At 41.2% G+C, this 22,020-nt stretch overlaps 1 protein-coding gene across 1 annotated transcript in view; it reads left to right on the top strand.

The window, feature by feature from the left end:
- ANTXRL (ANTXR like) overlaps positions 1 to 22,020 on the top strand; it is a 100,666-nt gene that overhangs the window by 5,416 nt on the left and 73,230 nt on the right. Inside the window, exons 2-5 of the mRNA XM_020996800.2 lie at positions 17,216 to 17,287; positions 17,941 to 18,012; positions 20,705 to 20,786; positions 20,902 to 20,935. Coding sequence (XP_020852459.1) covers positions 17,216 to 17,287; positions 17,941 to 18,012; positions 20,705 to 20,786; positions 20,902 to 20,935 — 260 coding nt within the window. The remainder of the gene's footprint in view (positions 1 to 17,215; positions 17,288 to 17,940; positions 18,013 to 20,704; positions 20,787 to 20,901; positions 20,936 to 22,020) is intronic.

The following is a 22,020-nucleotide window of genomic DNA, read 5'->3' as shown; positions in this document are numbered from 1 at the left end:
TGGGTCATAGACAGTCAGACACAACTGAACAACAACAAAAGAAACCTCTGGTGTCTTTTGCTTCAGGGAATATTTCTGTGCCAGAAGGATTCTGGCAAAATATTTCTTTGCCCCAATGCCATATTACTTCATTCTGTTTCCGAGTGCAGCACCATTCTTGTTCATACCCACGCTCTCCATCCCAGGTAATTCTCATGACTTCTCCAAAAAAGAGAGAGCGATTTTATGTAAATGGCTGCTCATTTAACAAGTGTGGGTTTACATGGGGAGGGAATGGAAAGCAAGGGAATTTAGAAGTCCTCTAGTTCAGACCTCTTAAGGAAACAGAGTAATAAAAGGCAAAGTTTGGATTTGAACCCGGGTCCTCTGGATTCCAAATCCAATATTCTTTCTGCTATGCCATGCTGATTTGGAAATTTCCCCATGCTGCCTTTATATTTAGCCTTTCACAAAAAGGAAATGAGGATGGAGATGACATGGAGATGGAGTCAGAGATCAAGCTACTACCATATCCTCTGCTGCAGCCTCTGGCTCATACCTCTACTTCCTGTAGGCTGTGTATGAGGTCATCATGTTCACTGGTTCAATATTTCACTTTGAAGGCACATAGCTGCTTCCACTCCTTTTCCCAGTGGGCTATGGCTGATCTGTTCACTGGGATGTTTAGACAATTCCAGACACACTAGAGAATATTTGAGGGGAAGTGAAGAGAGACTTCTGGTAAGGAAACACTTTCTTACAATCAGAGCTAACGAAAAGTGAAGTGGGTTGCCTTCCCTCTTCTTAGAAGTGTTCAATCGAAGTCTGGCTGACTACTTATTGGGTATGATGTAGTGGGGCTTCTTTAACAGAAGTTGTGTGATTATATGATTTGTCTTCTATCTGGACACATAGCTTGAGCTAGAGACCCTCCAATGGGAAGAAAAACCAAGGTTTTATGTCTTTGCTCCGTAGCTGACATTCAGATAGATTACCAAGAAAAGACACACACACACACACAAAGTATATCAAAGGAATTGCATTTGATAGTGGCCTGTCATCAACAAAAGAGGATTCTGTCAACAATGACAGGGCCATGTTTCCGGGGTCCTGTCCATTTTTCTGCCTCCTCAGGCATTCAGTGAGGAGCTGGCAGAGTCATGTAGCTCAGGACTACAAGAATGGGCTTGTCGACAACTAAATCAAAATCCACTGCCCCGGGAAAATAACATGACTTATGAGCTATAATTTCACAGTTACCTTTAGTGCTGAGTCCATACTTGTGGGTGTAAAAGACCTGAAAGAAATACATTCAAAAGGAAACATCTTTCCCAGCACTCCAGAGCGGCTGGCAACAATCTAATAAACTCAACAGGGGTGGAGGAGAAAGCGGGCTGGGTTGGAACAGCGAAAAGGCAGGGGATTAGGACTTGATGGAGCCCTCTGCTACTGAAGGCCGATCCGTCTAACTTTGAGGGGAAATAGGCCATTAGGAAGTGACTTGATAGGCTAAGATGACATCCTCCTGTGGGCACCTAGTTATTAATGGATGCTGTCTGACTCAATGCCATTTTGGGGGAATGTAAGACTACTTGGGCAAGGAAGGGCCAGGAGTGACCGGGGCATGAAAATAAGCAAGTCTTTGTTGCCATGGAGATATTTTTGGAATGCCTCAAGGCTAAAGAATCCAGATGCTATTGGGATATTAATAATAAGAGCTGACATTCCTATTGCAGCAGTTGAAGGTTTTACAAAGTACTTTATACACACTATGTCCTATGATGTTCACAATGACCTTGGGAGGTATAACCTCCAGGTATATGTCTGTTATATGATAGTTAAATACTTTCCCATGGTCACAGAGGGAAGGGTGGGAGGGATTAAGTCTACTCTCTCTCAAGAGTAGTGCTTTCTTCGTTAGTCAATCAACAGGCCTGTGTTGAGCTCTTGCTAGGTCAGGTGCCAGGCTCTGGGTAGGCACTAGAGATACAAAGACAAAAAGAAAATAGCCCCTTGCTTCAAGAAGCTTATGTTCTACCCAGGGAGATGTGTACTCATGTAAGCACGCACAAAATAAATATAGGGTCTTTTCTTCTGGTGGGAGGGAGGAACTAGAAGACACAAGATTCCTGTAAGTTACTGATACCTATTTGGCCCTAAAACTCTTCAAGGCCATACTTGCAAGAGCATGGCCATTTCATGGTTCTCCTAGGCCATCTTTGAAGGGTTTCTTTAGAACTAGATGTGTCCAATGGATGGGCCCCAATATTGGGTATCCTTCTGCACTCCTTTTTGGTTCTATTTTGCATAGGTCACAGAAGCTCTGCAGAGTCCTGTTCTGCTGAAGTCTACTAGATTAAAGAAACACAAAGAATTCTTAGAATGAGGCCACCCAATGAAAGACCTCCTGAGGCAGTTAAAGTTTATGGTAGGCCCCAAGAATGCCCTGAACCTGAAACCTAATCTAAAAATGATGTCACCTGTAGAAAGTGCAATGAGAGCCCCAGAAAATACCTCCCCAGCAGTGAGGGCCTTAAGCAGTGATTCTACCTTCCTCAATATTACAGCGCAACTTCCTGAATCCCACTAGGTTATGGGAAAGGTAGAAAATGTTTTCAGGATCATAGATCTAAAGTTGGGAGGGACTTCAGAATCCATCTAGTCCATTAAATAGATGAGTAGACTGTAGGTCAGCGAAGTTAAGCAACTTACCCAACCTCACATAGGTCAGAAGCATCAGAAGCAGTGTCTGAACCCAGGTCCTCTGACTGCAGAATCAGTGTTCTTTCCACTGCACCAAACAGAAAACATAAGAAGAAATTTCAAAGCTATAATCAGAAAATGTCGATTAGTAAAAGTTGGGGGGGGGGTTGTTTCATGTATCAGACACCTAACTATAATAACACTTGATTTTCATATCTCTTAATTGCCTCCATTCCTCAAAGAGAGAAGATAATAGAGATAGAGCTAAAGGGGTAGCCTAGTCTGGTGGTTAGAGTTGCTGAACTTGGGGTCAGGAAGACCTGACTTCAAATCTGATAATAGCAATGTGACTATGAACAAGATATTTAACCTCTATGGACCTCTGCTTATTCATCTATAAAATGGGCTTGATAATTTTCATAATATCTCATGGTATGTTTATAAGACTCAGTTAAGATGATGTATATAAAGTGCTTTGCAAACCTCAAGTGCTACGTGAGATCACAGATTTAGAGCTAGAAAAGAACTCAAAAGTCCTTATATCAACCCCTTCTTTTTACAATTGAGGAAACTGATTTTCAGAGAGGTGTAGCAACTTGTCCAAGATTACACAAGAAGGAAGTGTCAGGGGTGGGATTTGAACTGAGGTCTTCCTGAATCCAACTTCAGCACTCCGTTTACTACATTATGCTGCCAGTTATTGGTAACTTTTAACTCCATATTTTAAGTCTTAAGATACCTATGATCATCCAAGCTTACCAGTGAAGATGGGAAGAAAATTGAGATATCTAACTTTAGAATTAAGTGTACTTCTAGTCTTAGAATAGCCTGTCCTTCCATAAAAGGAGCGAGTAATAGGAAAAAAAAAACTCCTATTATAATTTCTCTCATACAGTAACAGTTGGCTCAATTATGCTACATGTATTATTACCATGGGAACCAATGGGAGGGTCCATGTGTAAAGAGAGATTTCAGTAAGCTAAGTGAATAGGAGGACCCTTGGGATACTGTTTGGCAGAGACATACTGGCCTTATGAATGGCTAAACATATCCATGCTCTCCACTGACTTTCCTGGAGACTTTCTCTCTTTGACTCATTTTTCCTGTCCATTAGAAGGAGATACAGGAGATAAAGTCCTTGGAAGTACAGGATCTTAGAATCACAGATTTAGAGCTGGAATGGAGCTAGTCCAACTCACTCATTTTGCAGATGAGGAAACTGAGGCCCAATGACAATTAGCAACTTGGTCAAGGTCACCCAGGTCTTGAGTGACAGAGCCAAAATTTGAACCCCTATCCTTTTTACCCCAAATCCAGTGCTCTTTCCTCAGCACAATAGTGGTGATATTATATTGCTTATTTTCAAAAAATGACCATTTTCCATCTTTTTGAAGGCGGATGATTCAGAATGAACTTGCATAAGTGAATTAGCTCCTCTATTTCTGGGAAATAAAACCAAAGAGTTAAATAAGGAATCTTTTGTTTAATAACATGGCAAATGTAGTTTAAAATCTTTTAGCTGTTTGTCATCTCTCTTCCTGTTATCCTTTTGTCAGAGTAAGCTCTGCACTGAATTTGGTTGCCTATTACTTCAATATGGTCCATTTCCCAAGAATGTTTTAAAAGCCCATATACTGACTAATCCCTGAATAACAATAATAAAGATGCATCTGAGGTCTCAAATTGAAAAATGTGGTAAAGGATGGCCTAGTTGGGTAATAGCATACCTCATAGACTAGAGCCCTAGGCTCATAAAGATCAAAGATTTCATGCCGGAAAGTACTGATGAAGACATCCAGTCCACTGCCCTCTCTTCACCCCTCATTTTGCAGATCAGGAAATTGAGGTCCAGAAAAGTGAACTTATCCACATCATACTGGTAGCGTGTGGAAGATCTGGGATTTGAACCCCATCCTCTGATTCCAGAGCTGCATTTTTCATGGCATGAAACTGCCTCTTTGCAAGAGTCTTTCCTGTGATCTTGATCTAGTCTCTGAACTTACAAAAACAAAACTCATTTCCCTGTTTCTTTTCTTCCCTAGGTTTTTTTTTTTCATTTCTTTAAGTCATGCCCTTTGCCACATTCCTCCTCTGGTTCCAAGGTCAGAACAAAGAAATAATGAAGAAGGGTAGCTGGGTATCCTGTCCTTTTCCCTAGTAAGTTTTGCTCCTACTCCCTCCTTAGGCTTTGGAGGGGAGGAATGAGCACAAACCACTGGTATGTTAATTCTGCGGGATAGCTCTTAGAATGGACAGCCCTGACCCATAAAGAGCACCTCACCACATCTCCATTTCTTCTTTTCCAAACTGGAGCAAGGACGTTGATTTAATTTCTGGGATTATGATAGTTCTCCTGTACATTGCCTGGCTTAGACCACATCTGGACTTCTGTATTTAGCGCTGAGCACCACATTCTGATCAGCTGGAAGCTGTCTAAAGAAAGGCTACCAGCATGCTGAAGGGTCTGGGGATCTTGCTATTCAGTGTTCAGCTGAAGGAGCTGGGGATGTTTAGCTTGGGGAAAGAGAAGTCTTATTTTGGAAATATGATGGCTGCTTCAGGTCCGTGAAGAGTTATCATGCAATAGAAGAGGGATTAAGGCTTATTCCACTTGGCCCAAGAGGGTAAAAATAGGAACAGTAAATAGATATTGCAGAGAAATAAGTTTAGATTTGACATCAAGAAAAATTGCCTGACCATTAACCTTATCTAAAAAAAGTGGCTAGATAGCTCAGCAGATAGTGTTGGGTCTGGAGTCAGGAAGACCTGGGTTCAAATCTGTCCTCAGACACTGACTAGTTATGTGACCTTGGCCAAGTCACTTAACCCCATTTGCCTGAATTTCCTCATCTGTAAAATGAGCTGAAAAGGAAATGGCAAACCACTCTAGTATCTTTGCCAAGAAAACCCCATACAGTGGGTCATAAAGAGTGGGACACAATTGAGCAACAATAACAACAACAAAAGTAGAATGGATTGCTCTGAGAAAGAGTAGGGTCTCCTGCCCTCCTACCCCAGTAAAGGCCTTCAGAACAAGGCCGTTTGTAAAGTGCATTGGAGAGGGGATGTTTGCTCAATTATGCTTTCAACTAGATGGCAGCTGTGATCCCTACTAGCTCTGAGAATCTTTATTTTGGTGCTGGAGAAAGGGGTAGCTGTATTTCCCATCCTTTTTTCTGTTTGTGACATAGTTAAGACATTCAAGTAGGGATTGTGTTTGCCCCTCTTTCCCTGAAGGTTGGGAAGCACTTTCCCCCTCTCTGCCCAGCCAAAATCCTTTTCCTTTTTGTCCTAGACACCATGCTTCTCTCATATACCTGCTGGTTTTTCATAATTGTTTTACTCGGTTTCTGTTCAATCATGTCTGTCTGCATCTTCCAACCTTAAACAAACACATAAACATACATCCAGGACTTGTGATTTTATAAGTAGGAAAACTGGCCCACTTATTGCCTTTGAGAACTGCCCAAGCTTCAAACAGGTTAAGTTACTTGCCCATGATCACACAACTTGGAAGTGTCAGAGGCTAGAACACAATCTTCCTGATTCCTGAGCCCAATACTCTATCTATGCACCATATATGAATGGCTTCATATACAAATGGTGAAGGATAGTGGAAAAACCCACAGGGGACCTCATCAGAGTCATCCTAAGCATTAGTTTGGAAATAGTGTCCTAAAGACAGCTAACAGGAATTTGGGGAAGGAATAATACATTTGCTCCAAATAAAGAGCCAGATTTATTTCCTCTCTGTTTACCCCTTAAATGGAGAGCACATGGTAAAAAAAATGTGGAATTTAGGATAAAGTTTTAGTATTCTTATGTGGGGCTATTCTATTGTGCCAAGTGACGCTTTAGCAAAATAATTTGAGGCTGTTCTTTAGACAAGTGGCCTTACCTCATTAAGGGGAGGAGATTCCCTGTTAGCTGTGGTAAAGCTAATTGCTCCCATTATAAGAAAGGAGTAGAGACAGCATTAAAAAGAAGAGTGGAAAAATCTATCCAGTAAGCAGGAAATCCTTGCGTTTGCAGGGCAAGAATTCACCCACCATGAACACTGTAGACTTTAAGCCATTCCACATATAGGCTAAGTTTTGTGGCATATAGGTGATGTCAGCCAGGATAACAATCACTCTGAGTATAGGGGAATACCTGCTCTGGACCTTGAGGATTCCTCTAAAAGATGGGAACTTCCATTCATCATCCGCAGCTCCCCACATTTCCATCTCCCAACTGGAACTACATGTGAAGAATCTTCCTACCCATTTGTCCCCCTCTTCTACTTCTTCATTTTTTAAAAAGGAGACAAGAACATCTTTTGAAGGATCTGTGGGTTTCCATCATTTGTGTCCTGTCCCACCCCATGACCCATCTTTTGGAATACCTCTGAAAGAAGTTGTTTGAGACATTGACAGTTCTATTGAGAGCAAATGACAACCCTGGTCATCAGTGATTCAGAGGACAGTGGATGCTGATCAGAGAGATAGAAGATGATTCCCCAGTCAAAATGTTCCCAGTCTCTCTCCTGAACTTCAGTCCCGCATCATCAGCTGTCTGCTGAACATTTCCTTTTCGATGTCCTATGGGTATCCCAAACTCAGCCTGCGAAAAAATCATCTTCTTCCCCTAAAACCTGTATATCCTCAAACCTCCCATATCTGTTGAGAGCGTCAACATTCTTCCCATTGTAAAGTAGGCTTATAACCTGTTGTGGAGGACAATCCTTCACTATTTCTCTCACTAACTCCCCATAGCTAATCAATTAACAAGACATTGATTCTACCTCCAAAATGTCTCTCACATTTATTCCCTTTATTTCCTACTCATACAGCCACCACTTTAGTTCTAGCCTCATTACTTCTTGTTTTAGATAACTTTCAAGATCTCCTAATTAGCCTCTGGATTCCAGTTTCTTTGCTCTCCAATTCATTCTTCACATAGCTGCCCAAGTCCTCCTAAAGCACAAGTCTGACCATGTCCCTTTCTTTTTCAAATAGTCAGTAAGTACCTATTGCCTGTAGTATAAAGATAGAAACTCCTTACCTCACAGCATGTAAAATCCATCATAATTTTCTTGTCCATTTCCAAACCATGCTACTGGTATTCTAGCCATCATTCTCACTCCCTTCCCACTGGAAACTGGATACTGCCCCTGTGACTTCTAAGTTTTCACTTTATCCTGCCCAGAACAAGATATTTCCTATATCCACTTGCTAGGCACTTCCAAACCATGCACTTCTACTATCCTTTTCTCTGATCCCTCACCTTACTCAGCTCCCCTTGATGTTATATGCCCCATTAGAATGTCTTGTTTGCTTATACTTGTATTCCTACTACTTAGCGTATTTAGAATACTTATTGTACCTGGCACATAGTAAGTGCTTACTAAATGATTTATCATTCACTCGTTCATACAATCTAGCTCTATCCTTCTTTTCAAACCATATTTCATATAATTTCCCTGTCATAAATTCTGAATACCAGACAAACTGGAACACTGGCTATAGCCTGGACTTGATATCACATCTCTTATTTCTGTTCCTTTGCACAAGCCATTTGTCATGACTTGTGCACAATACACTGCTTCCTCACCTCTGTCTCAAGGCTCAATTCAGAAGCCTCTTTCTGTGGGAAGCCTTCCTTGATGCCTGCCACCATTCCAGCAGGGTTAGTTAGCGCTCTCTTCCTTGTTAGTCTTCTAATATGCTGTATCCTCTCTGAAGAGTATAAGCTCCTCCATGGCAGAGACTGCCTCCGTCTTATCTTCGTATCCCCACTAAGCTGCACAGTGTCTTATACATAGTAGTTACTTAAATATTTGTTGAATTCAATTAACTGGAACTGAGTTGAATTGGATTGAATCTTGGTTTCTATGGTATTACTCCTGCGTGCTTCTCCTTCCTACTCTTACTTCTGTGCCCTCTGCAATCTCCCTTTGTCTATCTCCCACTCCCTAAGTATTTGTCCTCCAGTGTTCTGCCACGGATCTTTTCTCTCCACCCTTTCTCCCTTAGGTTTAATTATTATCCCTATGCAGGCCAACTCCCAAACTTATATCTCTTCTAAACTCTAGTTCTCTCTGCCTATACATCTTGTAGGCATCTCAAACTCAAGATGTCAAAAATGGAAGCAATTATTTTTCTCTTTAACCCCATCATTCCTCCAGGTAACCCTTTCTTAAACTCCATCGTCTCAGTCATCTCTGACATTTCCCTCTCCTCCTCCATATCTCATCAGCTGCCATGTCCTTTTGAGTCTCTTCACATCTTTTGGATTCACCTGCTTCTCCACTCACATGGCCTCCATATCTTCTTACCTGTACTGTAGTAATGTATGACTAAAAGCTGTCTAGCTAGAAGAGACCTCGGGCCACCTAGTCCTCATTTTCAAGATGGGGAGATTAAGTCCTAGTGAGGTTAAGTGATTGGCCCAAGGCCATGCAGGTAGTAAATCATAAATGGGATCTGAACCCGAGAGCTCTTGACTTCAGTGCCAGTACTCTTTCTATACTCATCCAAGCCTCTTTCTTTTCTAATCCATTGTTCACACCAACTGGCAAAATAATCTTTCTAAAGGGTTGATTTGACCATGGCACTCCCCTTCAGTGGCTCCTCCATTGCCTCTAGGAAAAAATAGAAATTCTTCAGCAGGGCATTGAATGACACCCACAAACTGTCACCAGTCTACTTTATCAGTCTTTCTTCACATGACTCCCCTTTGCACACTCTACATTGCAGCCAAACTGACCAACTAATTGTTCCCTGAACTTGGTATTTCATCTCCTATTTTCTTATCTTTGCATAGACTGTCTCTTTTGTCCAAAATGTACTTCCTCCTTCCCTCTGCCTCTAAGAATCCTGGCCTTCCTTTAAGGCTCAACTCAGGTGCCTTCCCTGATCTCCCTCAGTTGTTTGTGTTCTCCCCTTATCAACTGAGCTTAATTTTTATATGCCATAATCCACCAAGGAGTATTTAAGTGTCTTGAGAATATGGTCTGTTCCTTTGCTTTTCCCCATCATCTTTGTAATAATAGTAGCTAGCATTCATATGGGCCGCTAGGTGGCGCCATAGTGCATACAGGGCCAGGCCTGGGGTCAGGAAGACCCATCCAAATCAAACCTCTGACACTTACTAGCTGTATGACCCTGGGCAAGTCACTTAACCCCATTTGTGTCGGTTTCCTCATCTGTAAAAATGATCTGGAGAAGGAAATAACAAACCACTGCAGTATCTTTGCCAAGAAAACTCCCTATGGGGTCACAAAGAATCTGAAACAACTGAACAAAAACAAAAGCATTTATATAGTACTTTAAGGATTACAAAACATTTTTACAAATATTATCTCATTTTATTCTCAAAACCAGTCAGAGAGGTAGGTGCTATTATTTATCTCCATTTTGTAGATTAAGAAACTAAATTTTAAGAGAGGTTAAGTGACTTGCCCAGGGCCATACAGCTAGCAGTTGTCTGATGGTAGATTTGAATCCAGATCTCCCTGACTCCAGGTCCAGTGCTATATCCACTGGACCTCCTAGCTGCCTCTTTGTACCCCTAATGCCTAGCACAATGTATTGAGATTAGTAGAAGCTTAATAAATGTTGACAAGAAGAAATGGATCCAAAGTGGATGCATTTCAAAACATTGTCTTGTTGGGTGAGGAAAGCTATCCAGGGAACCCAAGGCAATCCAGCCTTGCAATCCATCCCCTGAAGCTACATTCTCCCCTCAGTAGAATGACAGAGTATAGGCCCCTGACCATCTCTGCCCAAAATCTTATACAGCAATGGATTTTCCATTGCATACAAAATGACGGGTCTTAAATGCTTTGGGTTTTTCTGGTGGTTTCATAGTAGGGAAAACTCCTGAGGAAGAGTCATGTCATTGTTTTAGAAAATTTGGAGCTAGAATTGGACTTCTTGCTATTGACTCATGGGTATGGAAGAGAGAATCCTGCCTCCTCACAAGCCTTTGTTGTGTGTCTCAGCCAAGGCAATCACTCGGTTGTAGAAACACTTACTCTGCTCGATTCTAACCACTGTCGGCTTTCTGTTTGTGCGTTTGCCCTCCTTCATGTGGTATATACTTCATTGGCTCATAATTCATGCCAGGGCCTTACTTGGCATTGCATCGGCCTTGGGGGGAGGGGGAGAAGGCAAGCCAGATGTTCAGAGAAAAGGCTCGGCATTTCATAGCCAATCCAAGAAAGCAGGACATGTGGTGAATCCTCCCCTATGAACTGCTGTTAAAAATTCAGGCCCAGGTTCTATCCTCAAAGCTTAAGCTTATCCATAAGCAGGCCACAATCTGGAAGTACCAGTGGTATGGGGTGGAGTAGAAAACCCTATGCACATTTCAGGTGTGGTTCTACTTTTGTGGCCCCAGACTCATGAGGCAAGTCATTAATGGCACTCATGGAGGTTCCATGGTGCTCTGTGCTTAAAACTACCACTCATAGAGTCAGGAGACCTGAGTTCGGATCCCAGCTCCAACAGGTACCTCCCAGGTTTACTGTGAAGATCAAAATGAGATCATGTATACAAAGGGGCAATGTGGATAAGGCACTGGCCTGGGAGTCAGGAAGACCACACTTCAAATCCTGCCTCAAACTCTTACTAGCTGTATGACTCTGGACAAGTCACTTAATTTCCCCTATGCCTCAGTTTCCTTATCTGTAAAATGAGGATAGAAATAAGACTTCGCTCACAGAGTTGTTGTGAGGATCAAGTGAGGCAATATATGTAAAGTGCTTTGGAAACATTGAAGTGGTATATAAATGCTGGTTGTTATTATTGCTAAACTTCCAAACACCATATAAATGTCAGCTATTATTATAACCAGCTGTGTGACTTTTGGCAAACTTTTTTGCCTCATTACAAAATGAAGATAATAATACTTGTACTACCTACCTCACAGGGTTGTTGTAGGGAAAACCTTTTATATATCTAAAAGGGCTACATAAAAGTGAATTATTATCTGCATTATTCCACCAAGAGAATAGACAGAGAGCTTGTAAATGGGAAGACCACAGTTCAAATCCTGCCTCTGACATATGCTGGCTGTGTGACCACTAGCGAGTGACTTAACCTCTTAGAGCCACCAGGCAACTCTCTAAGCCAAAAAACTACATACTAGTTGGCTACCTACGTTGGTGAATTCCCACACCATCAAAATCCTCAGACTGTAACAACAACAAAAGACTATTCTATTTTTGTTTTTAAGAAATCAGGCACTTCCCATTTCCTAGTTGTTCCCATTCACCTCTTTCCTCCACTCAGCCTGCGTGGATGAGCCAAGGGAGATGAAGAACCTATCAACGGAGAAGTGGAGGGGCTAGAATATTGTTGTTCTGGCTATCGAAAGAGAAAAGAGGTAAATGGGATAGGAAAGCACTAGCCCCAACTTACCACTTACGCAATCACAATCACAATCACACGGGCTGCTGGAATAAGGAAATCCAGGCCTATTCATTAGAATGAGTACTTACAGCAGACCTTTTAGGGGAAGGACACAAATGCCTGCCTGCTAGCCTAGCCCTTTTGTCTGTAAACAAATTCATTAACAAGTATTTTGGTTTCTCTCTTGTTTCTCTCTCTCTCTGTTTCTCTCTGTCTCTGTCTCTCTGCCTCTGCCCCTCCCTCCCTCCCTCTATTACTCTCTCTGTCTCTCACTATGTCTCTGTCTTTTGTCTCTCTCTGCTTCTCTCTTTCTCCCTCTTTCTCAATGCCTCTATTTCTCTCTATGTCTATCTCTGTCTCTTTGTCTCTCTTTCTCTCCCTCCCTCTCTCTCTCTCTCTCCCTCTCTCCCTCCCTCTGTTTCTCTCTATGTCTGTCACCATGTCTCTGTCTTTTGTCTCTGTCTCTCTGCTTCTCTCTCTTGCTCAATGCCTCTATTTCTCTCTATGTCTATCTCTGTCTCTTTGTCTCTCTTTCTTTCCCTCTCTGTCAAGAAGGATGAGGATAAAGAACAACCTATTAGATCTGATAGTTAAAATGTTGCTGGTGACTTTGGAGATAGAAGTTGTTTCCATTGCATGGTAAGATCAGAACCCAGATTGGAGAGGGTTACTATGTGTGATTCAAGCAATCAAAATTTTTAGTGCTGGATGAGTCATCTAATTCAATCCCCCCATTTTACAGATGAGGAAAGTGAAGCTCAGAGAGGAAAATGACTCGCCCAAAGTCCCAGCTAGTGCAGAGCTAAGATTAGTCCCCCAAATCCTCTGACTCCCAAGCCAGAGCTTTTCCCTGCACACAGTACTGCCTTTTAGCATTGGCCTGCAGAATATCCAAAATGATGTAGCTGCAAGGCATGTTACGTTGGGGTTCTGGAATGCAGCAGGAGGCTCCAACTCTAAAACTCATTCTAGATGAACACAGAGGAAGACAGGATCCGGCACCAAACTTGTAGGGTTTGCTCTTAAAAAAGAAAAATCTTCTCATCTTTTCTCATCTTCTCTGGACCTTTCTTTCATCTTGTTTTAGGCATCCCAGTTATCTCAGAGGGATTGAAAGGATCTTTGCCAAAGTCATCTTTTCATCATTTCATAAAATCTTTTATTTTTAGGATTAAAAAAATTCTAATGAACTTTAGTAAACATGAACATTTCCACACACAAAGAACAGAATGAGGATTGTGTTTGACACCACTTTTAACAGGATCTCAGGGCTAGAAGAGATTTGGGGTCATTTAGTTCAACCTCCCACTCAATGTAAGAATTCCCATTATATATAAGAACCCTGATGGATATTCTCCTTCTGCTGGGACAGTTCCAGCAATGGGGAGGTCACTGCCTCATGATTCGGCCCATTCTATATCCAGCTAGTTCCAGCTGGAAAAAAGTCCATCGTCATAAGCGATATGCCTTCCTGTAATTTCTCCCTATCAGGCCCAGCATCCCTTCAGGGCTCTATAGAACCAGGCTAGTCTCTTGTTCACAATAAAACACTTTTAAGACAAGATAATTTTGTTCTTACTGAATCTCCTCTCTTGTGGGCTAAAGCATCCCCACTTTCTTTACTGCTCTGTCATATCTGCCTACTTCCTCTTCATTCTCCAACACTGTTTGGGTACCCTTCTTCCAGTCAAGACTTGGTACTATCCCTAGTTGACCCTCCCCCACTCACACATTTGCTATCCCCAGTTCCACCATTTTGCACACATCTGGAGCAATCGCATGCAAGATCTCCTCAATGCTTGTCCCACTTTCCTAGAGCATTAGGTTAGGATGAAAGGGATGCAGATGTTGGCTTTTCCTATCATCTGTATTTGATGTTTACTCTCCTCTGTGTGGTTCCACTTCAAGTCTTTTACAGGGCAGTAGGGGAAGGGAGGAGAGCAGAAAAGAAAAATAAATTATGTTCAAACAAAGGAGCTAATATTAAGCACTGTATTTGACCAGTGTATTCATGGGTGTTTCATGTACTTTGAAATGTAAGCTCCTGAAGGGGCAGGCTCATATTGCTTTATATAGAATCGGTATCTAGCACCATTCCTTACATGATGACCTTAGGCAAATCACCTCAATTTCTTCATCTAGAAAATGGGGACAATAATATTTGTACCATCTACTTCAGAAGTTTGTTGTGAGGATCCACTGATGAAAGGCAGTAGGGGTAGTGGGTAGGGCTTTGGACTTGGAATCAGTAAGGCTTGACTCATCACATCCTGCCTCAGATACTTAATTGCTATGGGTAAATCACCTAACAGATCTGTGCCTCAGTTTCCTCATCTGTAAAATAAAGGGGTTGGACTTGATGGCCTTCCAAGGTTCCTTCCAGCTCTGAATCTATTATCATATGACTTTAGAAAACCATAAAATGGTATATAAATGCCAGCTTTTATTTTGCTAAGCACTTAGTGAATGTTTGTAGAATTGAATTTAAATCAACTGATGGGCATTCAGGATGTATTAAAAAAAAGAAACAGGAAACTTTGCCGATCACTTTTTTAGGATGACTTTGGTAGAAAATCCACAGCAAACTGGAACATCCTGGGTTCTCTTACTACCATCTGCCAATTTTAGGCTAGAAAATTTTAAAGAGTGTTATGACAGAGAAAGAAGCAAAGTTGGCCATTGTATGCAGACTCTGTGACCTAGTGGACAGAATGCTGGATGTAGAGTCACAAAGTCATTCTGACTCAGACGCTTATTAGCTGTGTGACTTCAGGCAAAGTCACTGAACCTTGTTTGCCTCAGTTTCCTCATCTGTACAATGAGTTGGAGAAGGAAATGGCAAATCACTCCAGTGTCTTTGCCAAGAAAATCCCGCATGGGGTCACCGAGAGTCAGACACGACCGAAATAACTAAATGACAACAAAGCCTTAGTTTCCTCATCTGCGTAATGAGATTAATAATCCCTATAGTACAGTGTTGTTATTAGAGTCAAACATATATAAAGCGCTATATATTAGTGCAAAGTACTGTGGGACAGTCCATAGAGAACTGACCTTGCAGTTAAGAAGACCTGAGTTCAAGTCCTGACTCTGAAATAACACTAGCTATGCAATCAAAGATTAATTGCTCACTGCCCGAGGCAACTCTCTAAGAAGTTGGCAATCTGCTCTGGTGTTTTCACACTAGCAGTTCCCTACACAAATGAAATCATGGGTCCCCAAAATACACATGTGTGTATTTACTTGTGTGTGTTGTTGTTGTTCATTTGTGTTGTTCAGTCTTTGTGACCCCATGGACCAACTGTCTATGGGATTTTCTTGGCAAAGATCCTGGAATGATTTGCCATTTCCTTTTCCAGTTTTACCCAGTCAGGGGTTAAGTGACTTGCCCAGGGTCACACAGTAAATGTCTGAGGTCACATCTGAACTCTGGTCTTTCTGACACTAGATCCAGTGCTCTCTCTACTTCACCACCTAGCTGCTCCATACATGTGTGTTCATATGTATTATATTGACAAATATGTAGTTAAATGAATAAAAAGCATTTATTAATAGCTTACTATGTGCCAAGCACTGTGTTAACCCATAGGGGGAACCAATGACTGTTCTTACCCTCAAGGAGCTTACATTTCAATTGGAGACACAATATACATATAAGGGAGTGTGGCAAGATAAGGATACTTTGGTGCAGAAAGTTACTGAAATGGTAAGTGGAGCCACAAGGATATAGATTGAGAAATCCTATCCAAGTATATGTAATAATGCATAATGTATGTAATGTATGTATGATATATTATGTAATATATATAATGTATATGTAATAATGTATAATAAGGTATAACGGTGGAGTTAATTTGCTCATAGTTCATGGTTCCAGAATTGGAGAGGGGAGAGAGCAAAGAAAAGTTAGTGAAGTTGTGGAAGAGATATGTGGAGAGGAGGAAGGGAAGGAAAGCATGTTTGGGGCATTCCTAAAGTATCCATTTATTCACTTTTCAAATATTTATTAAGGTCCTGCTATGTATAATGCACTGTCTTGGATTCTGGGGGTGGGGGAATAACAGAGATAAATATAACATAGTTATTACCCTCTAGGAGCTTATAATCTCTGAGAAAAAATGAGTGATTATCAATATAGTAAGATAAAAGTGATATCCCCATGTTAAATCCTGGCAAGTCTGCATGCATGTCACGGACTAAAAAGGGTTGGAAGATACTTGTTTATTGACTCACTGGGCTGAAAGTCAGGAGACTGAGTTCTAGTTCTAGCTGCGTGATCTTGAACAAGTGTCTTAACCTCTCTTTCCTCAGTTTGCTCACCTTTAAAATGAGGACAATTACCATCCTCTCAATAATGACTTGAGGGTGAGATGACATCAATGGACTGGAAAATCTGATGACTATCTAGAAGCACTATCCAGACACCAATACGATTATTAACATGAACAGGAAAGATCACCCAATATCTTATTTTTACAACATTTTTCAGACTTCTCCCTCTACTTTTCAGTACACATATGACCACAGCATATAGTATATGTATTTGCCAAGTAGGATAAAGAATCTATAGATGGAGATGTGAAGAGCCTAAGATGATGATATTCTGGCTATTGAGCGAGAAAAGAAGTGAATGATGATAGAGAAGCTCTGTCTCCAATCCACAGCCTATCTATTCCCCATTAACAGTGTTTCCTAAGAAAGACTATGGAGCCAGCTGGTCCAGGCTACTTCCTTTATTAGCCCAGCTCTTGTGATAGATAAATTCCCAGAGATCATTCATTAAGAATATCATGGAGTAAATTGATCTTGCAGCATCATTGAGTAGAAAGATCACTAGGTCAGATGACCTGGCTTCGAATCTCTACTATTTATTACTTTAGTGCCCTTAAGCAAGTAATTTCATCTCTCTAGGCCTCAGTTTTCTCATCAATAACCCAAGAGGGTTGAACTAAATGATCTCTAAGGTCCATTTCAATTCTAAGTCAGATAATTCTATGGTTCGTTTCTCCTCCTAGAAAGTTATTAAAGTTAAGGACATTGCCATAGCAGAGGACTAACATGGCAGGGATCTATTAAATCAATGATTTCTGGATCTTCTAATTAATCTCATAATCCAACTCACCATTGTTTTTGTTTAGGTCAGGCAGCGTGAGACATCACTGGACAGAAATTTACTCCTTTGTTGAAAGTTTGGCTGAAAAATTCATAAGGTACAGTTTTTCAAAGTTGAAATCAGATTTTCCATCTCTTTGGAGCTAACATTTATGTCCTTATTATATTACATAGACAGACTTGTCTTTTAAGTGGGACTGAGCCTAGAAGAGGACCCTTGAGGCAAGAGGAGGATAGAGAGTGGGGAGAGAAGACCAGAAGGCAGGGTAGGCAGCAAAATGAACCAGATTCATCCCTTAGAAAATTCATTTAAATTGCTGTGATTATTAGAGAGCACCTGAGTATTGTTACTTGCAAAGGTTGTGGTGGTGGTGGAGGTGCTAGTGGTGGCAGTGGTAGAAAAGATAGCATCTAGAGAAAGACGGCATCCTGCCCTTTTCTCTGAGCCCAATTCACTCTGCCTGTGTTTAGTGTACTAAGGCCCAAGATTGTCTCCGCTCTAAATTAGTTTGGAGGTGGAGGATGGGAAGGTAGGTGGAGGGGAGAGTGATTTTGCAGGGCCCCTTCTCCTTTATCTTGAACCAAAATGGAAGGGAGTCAAGAAAAGACATGAGTCACACCCATTTTATACTTCCTACTATTGACTATTTCAAAGAGGTGAAATCAGAGGTAGATGAGCTAGTAAATTTTCTTTTCCATAAAATGTACCAAACATAATTTTATTGTACAAAATATTTTATTCCCTTTCTAGCCCAATGTTGCGGATGTCTTTCATTGTCTTCTCCTCCAAGGGAACTACCATCATGAAGTTAACAGAAAATAGGCGAGTACTTCATAATATCCTTGGCCATGTCTACATGGAGGCGATTCAGCTAGAGAATTGAGATAATTATGCAGATATCTCAGGATAAAAAGATTGCAACTGATGAAAAGTAGTATCTACATGAGATAAGGCAGAAGAGCACCTGTAGGGTTAACTTGGCTCTGGGCAGAGTTGAGAAACAGATAAAATTTGTCTTCAGTACTTCTCATCTCCCCTTTAATATCCCCCTAGACTGCCAGTATCCACATCAGGTTGAACAGTGAATTCTCGTGATTCAAGTCTTTTTCTCATTCCTCCCTCCACAACCAATCAAAACTTCCTGGGGCAGCCCGGTGGCACAGTGGATAGAGCACCGGCCTTGGAGTCAGGAGGACCTGAGTTCAAATCCTGCCTCAGATACATAATACTTCCTAGCTGTGTGACTCAGGGCAAGTCGCTTAACCCCAATTGCCTCACAAAAAACAAACATACAAAAAAAAAAAACCCTTCCCGTTCCTAGGTCCAATCTCCATAGGACTTCCTCTCTGACAGGCAAATGATAAATTCATCCTAGCCAAGGTGTTAATGACTGATAATGGTCTTACCCCTTTGAGATAAGTCCTTATCTAGATCCCAAAAACATACCAGTGTTTGTTTTGTTGTTTGAGGGGCTTTTCCCCTCAACCATATATTAAATTCAAAAAGCATTTTTTAAGTATTTACTACATACCAGGCACTGTGCTAGGCCCTAGTAATGCAAAGAGAAAAACAGAAACTCCTTGCCGTTAAGGAGCTTATATTCCATAGGTGGAGAGTGTAGAAAATATGTATATAGATAATTAAATACCAAATATATATGAAGTAATGTCTGGGGGATGGTGCTGGCTACTGATGCTTCCAGGAGGAGGTGATACTTGGGCTGAGCTTTGAAATATATAAGGGATTCTATCAGTTGGAGTGAGGAAGAAGTGCATTCCTTGCATAAGAGGAAACCTATGCAAAGACTTGGAGGTTGGAGATGTAATGTCATGAGCAGGTCAGGATTTAGAATCATAGATTTAGAGCTCCATAGGACCTTAAACATCATCTGATCCCACCTCTTCCATTGACAGAGGGGCAGTGTGGGGCCCCAGGACACACAAATAGTAAGTATTTGAGGTCCTCTGACTTCAAATGCAGTGGAATTTCCACTGCTCAACTTTGCCTTTTCCCTAGATAACTCCCCAAGCCTCTACTCTGCCTTGCCTGGCAGCCATCCCCAGCATACCACTCAATCTGTTCATTGAGTAGTCTTCATATATGCCAACTGTGTTGGCCCGGATCATCACTGGGCTTTACAACCCATATGCTTTTAATAGCAGCTGACAAAGTTTATGTTGCTGCTAACAACCCAAGAATTGTTGCTAAATGGCATTTATATTTTACAAGAAAGTTCTGGTTTTCCAACTTTTGGTGATTTTTTAAAAAAGATTATTTGTAATTCAGAGAGCTAAAAACACATTGGCTAGAGATTTGTATGGCTTTATAGCACAAACCTGAGCGAGGGAGGGCATAATGCTGAAGAACCTTGGGCTTCTGGAGTGAAAGATAAAAATAAGTGAAATGAGTAGTTGTGGGGTAGGGATGGGAGGTGAACAGTAGAACAGGAAGAGAGAAATAAGGAAAGGACACAGAATGTAAGCTCCTTGGGGGCAGGGACTCCTGTTTTTTTGTCTTTGTTTACCCATTGGCTAGAACACAATTCCTGGCACATAGTAGATGTCTGCTAAATTAAAAAATGTTTTTTTCAGGGGCAGCTAAGTGGCACAGTGGATAGAGCACTGGCCCTGGAGTCAGGAGGACCTGAGTTCAAATCCAGCCTCAGATACATAACATTCAATACTTGTGTGACTCTGGGCAAGTCACTTAACCCCAATTGCCTCACCAAAAAAAAAACAACTGTTTTTTTTCAAACCTAGTCCTTTCAGCTGAATTGCAATCACAAAATACAACATTAATAAAAGAAGGGAATAAGCACTTGTAAGCATAATGATAATAATAGAAAAATAACTAGCATTTATTATGGTACCCTCTATTGGTAAACACTTTTACAAATATCTCATTGAATTCTCACAACAACCCTGAGAATAGGTGCTATTATTATCCCCATTTTATAACTGAGGAAACTGAGGCAGACAGAGATTGAGTGACCTGCCCAGAGACCCAGACCCAGTAAATGTCAGGGGCTGCATTTGAACTCAGGTCTTCCAGATTCCAGGCCCGGGGCTCCATCCACTGTGCCACCAGTTGCCTCTAGAAACAATCAGTAACATAGAACATATGTACTTGTTCATTCACAGGGCAGGAAATGAAGCCCTGCTCTTTGAAGGTTTGCAGCCCCTAGACTGAGTGGTCTTGATGGACTCTCAAAGATGTCTTCACAGAACAAAACAAATTAGGTCCCCAATTTAGAGCTCCTCTCTGTCCTCCACCCTTGCCTCCTGCCTCCATCCCCCTTTACTGTGATGGCAACCACGGACTGACTAGAGGCCAAGAACGAAACCCTTCTTTGAAAACAATGCAGCCAGTTAGAAAGAGGCCTAGTAGACCAGGGCCATTTGATAGTGTTCTTTCTTGTCCAAGCAGTTTGGGGCAACACATTTATCTTATAATGCGTCAGGGTCAGAAGAGAAACATTAAAAAAAAAACCTTATATTTTATTTCTTTATTACAGAGAAGCAATCCGTCGGGGTCTAGAGGTCCTTCGGTATGAAGTGCCCGGAGGAGACACATTCATGCATAAAGGATTTGAAAGGGTAGAGACTGCAGGACCTGGGAATTTCATCTTGGGCTACAAATTCTGCTTTTATTGCCTTTGTTGGATTTAATGGAAGACCTAAAATATATATTTCTTACTTCTTCTTTTTATAGGCGAATGAGCAGATTTACCATGAAAACTATGGAGGTAGGACACCTGTGTGTTTCCTTATCATTGTTCTCATTTCCTGGAAGACATCCTTTCCCTGCCTTGGAGCTCGGGTTAAACAGTGCCAAAGAAGAAAAGCAGGGTGTCAGGGGAACTAATTAAACACAGGAATTCAGTTAACAATAGTCAGTTTTGATTTTTTTTATTTGTTCCCAGCTGCAACAGATGCATTCCTATCTTTCCATTCATAAAGCATTTCCATTTTTTGAGTTCTGTTGACCTTAAGTGTTTATGGCTGTGCCATCCACATAATGTAAGAAGATACTAGAAGAAAGCTGTCAGAATCAATGGTCCCCTTAACTTTAGCCTATACTGGTAACAGCATTTGAAAGATTAAAAAAAAGTGGGGGGGGGTGCGGAACAGAGAAGGGGACTTAACTGATACTGAAGTATGGACATGCCCTCAGTGTCCTAGATAAGTTAACTAAGTGAATGGTTCCGTACAAGATTATATCTGACTTTTTTCCCCCGATTTCCTTGGACAGCTCAAAAGAATATGTCATCCTTAAATGCAGGAAACAGATTCTAATTCTGAAGGAAGTACTGAGGAGGAATTACATAAATAGAACCAAGCACTTTGTGAAAATTTGAATGAAATATTTCACAATGCAACTTGGCCAGTGGAGTGCTTTGGGGAAAAAAAATTGTCTCTGAAGTCAGAGAACCTGAGTTCAGATCCTGACTCTAGATGCTTCCTAGCCATGTAAACTTGAGCAAGTGAATTAACCTCCTTGAGCTAAAGTGTTTCATCTGTAAAATGAAGGATCTGAACTAGGTTACCCCTGGGGGTCCCTTCTAGGTCTGTGATCCTAAAGTCTAACCCTTTAGGACTGACAGGACTTCTCATTCCCTTCCCAGCACAGATTTAAAAACAAAAAGTGGTAATGGGCTGTTTTACCCATAAGGTTTTACTCCCCCCATTAAGTCTCTAGTTCATAACATTTTGTGACAAATGATCAGATTGTCTCACCAAGTAAACAAACCAAAATTTCCTTTGAAAAAAGAAAGAAACTAAGATTCCCTCTATTCACTTCAACTGGCATCACCAATGTTTTGTGACTGGA

The sequence above is a fragment of the Phascolarctos cinereus genome, unplaced genomic scaffold, assembly GCF_003287225.1.
Source record: "Phascolarctos cinereus isolate Bilbo 61053 unplaced genomic scaffold, phaCin_HiC Scaffold_3;HRSCAF=262, whole genome shotgun sequence".
Lineage (NCBI taxonomy): Eukaryota > Metazoa > Chordata > Mammalia > Diprotodontia > Phascolarctidae > Phascolarctos > Phascolarctos cinereus.
This window is presented reverse-complemented; position numbering and strand designations above follow the sequence as displayed.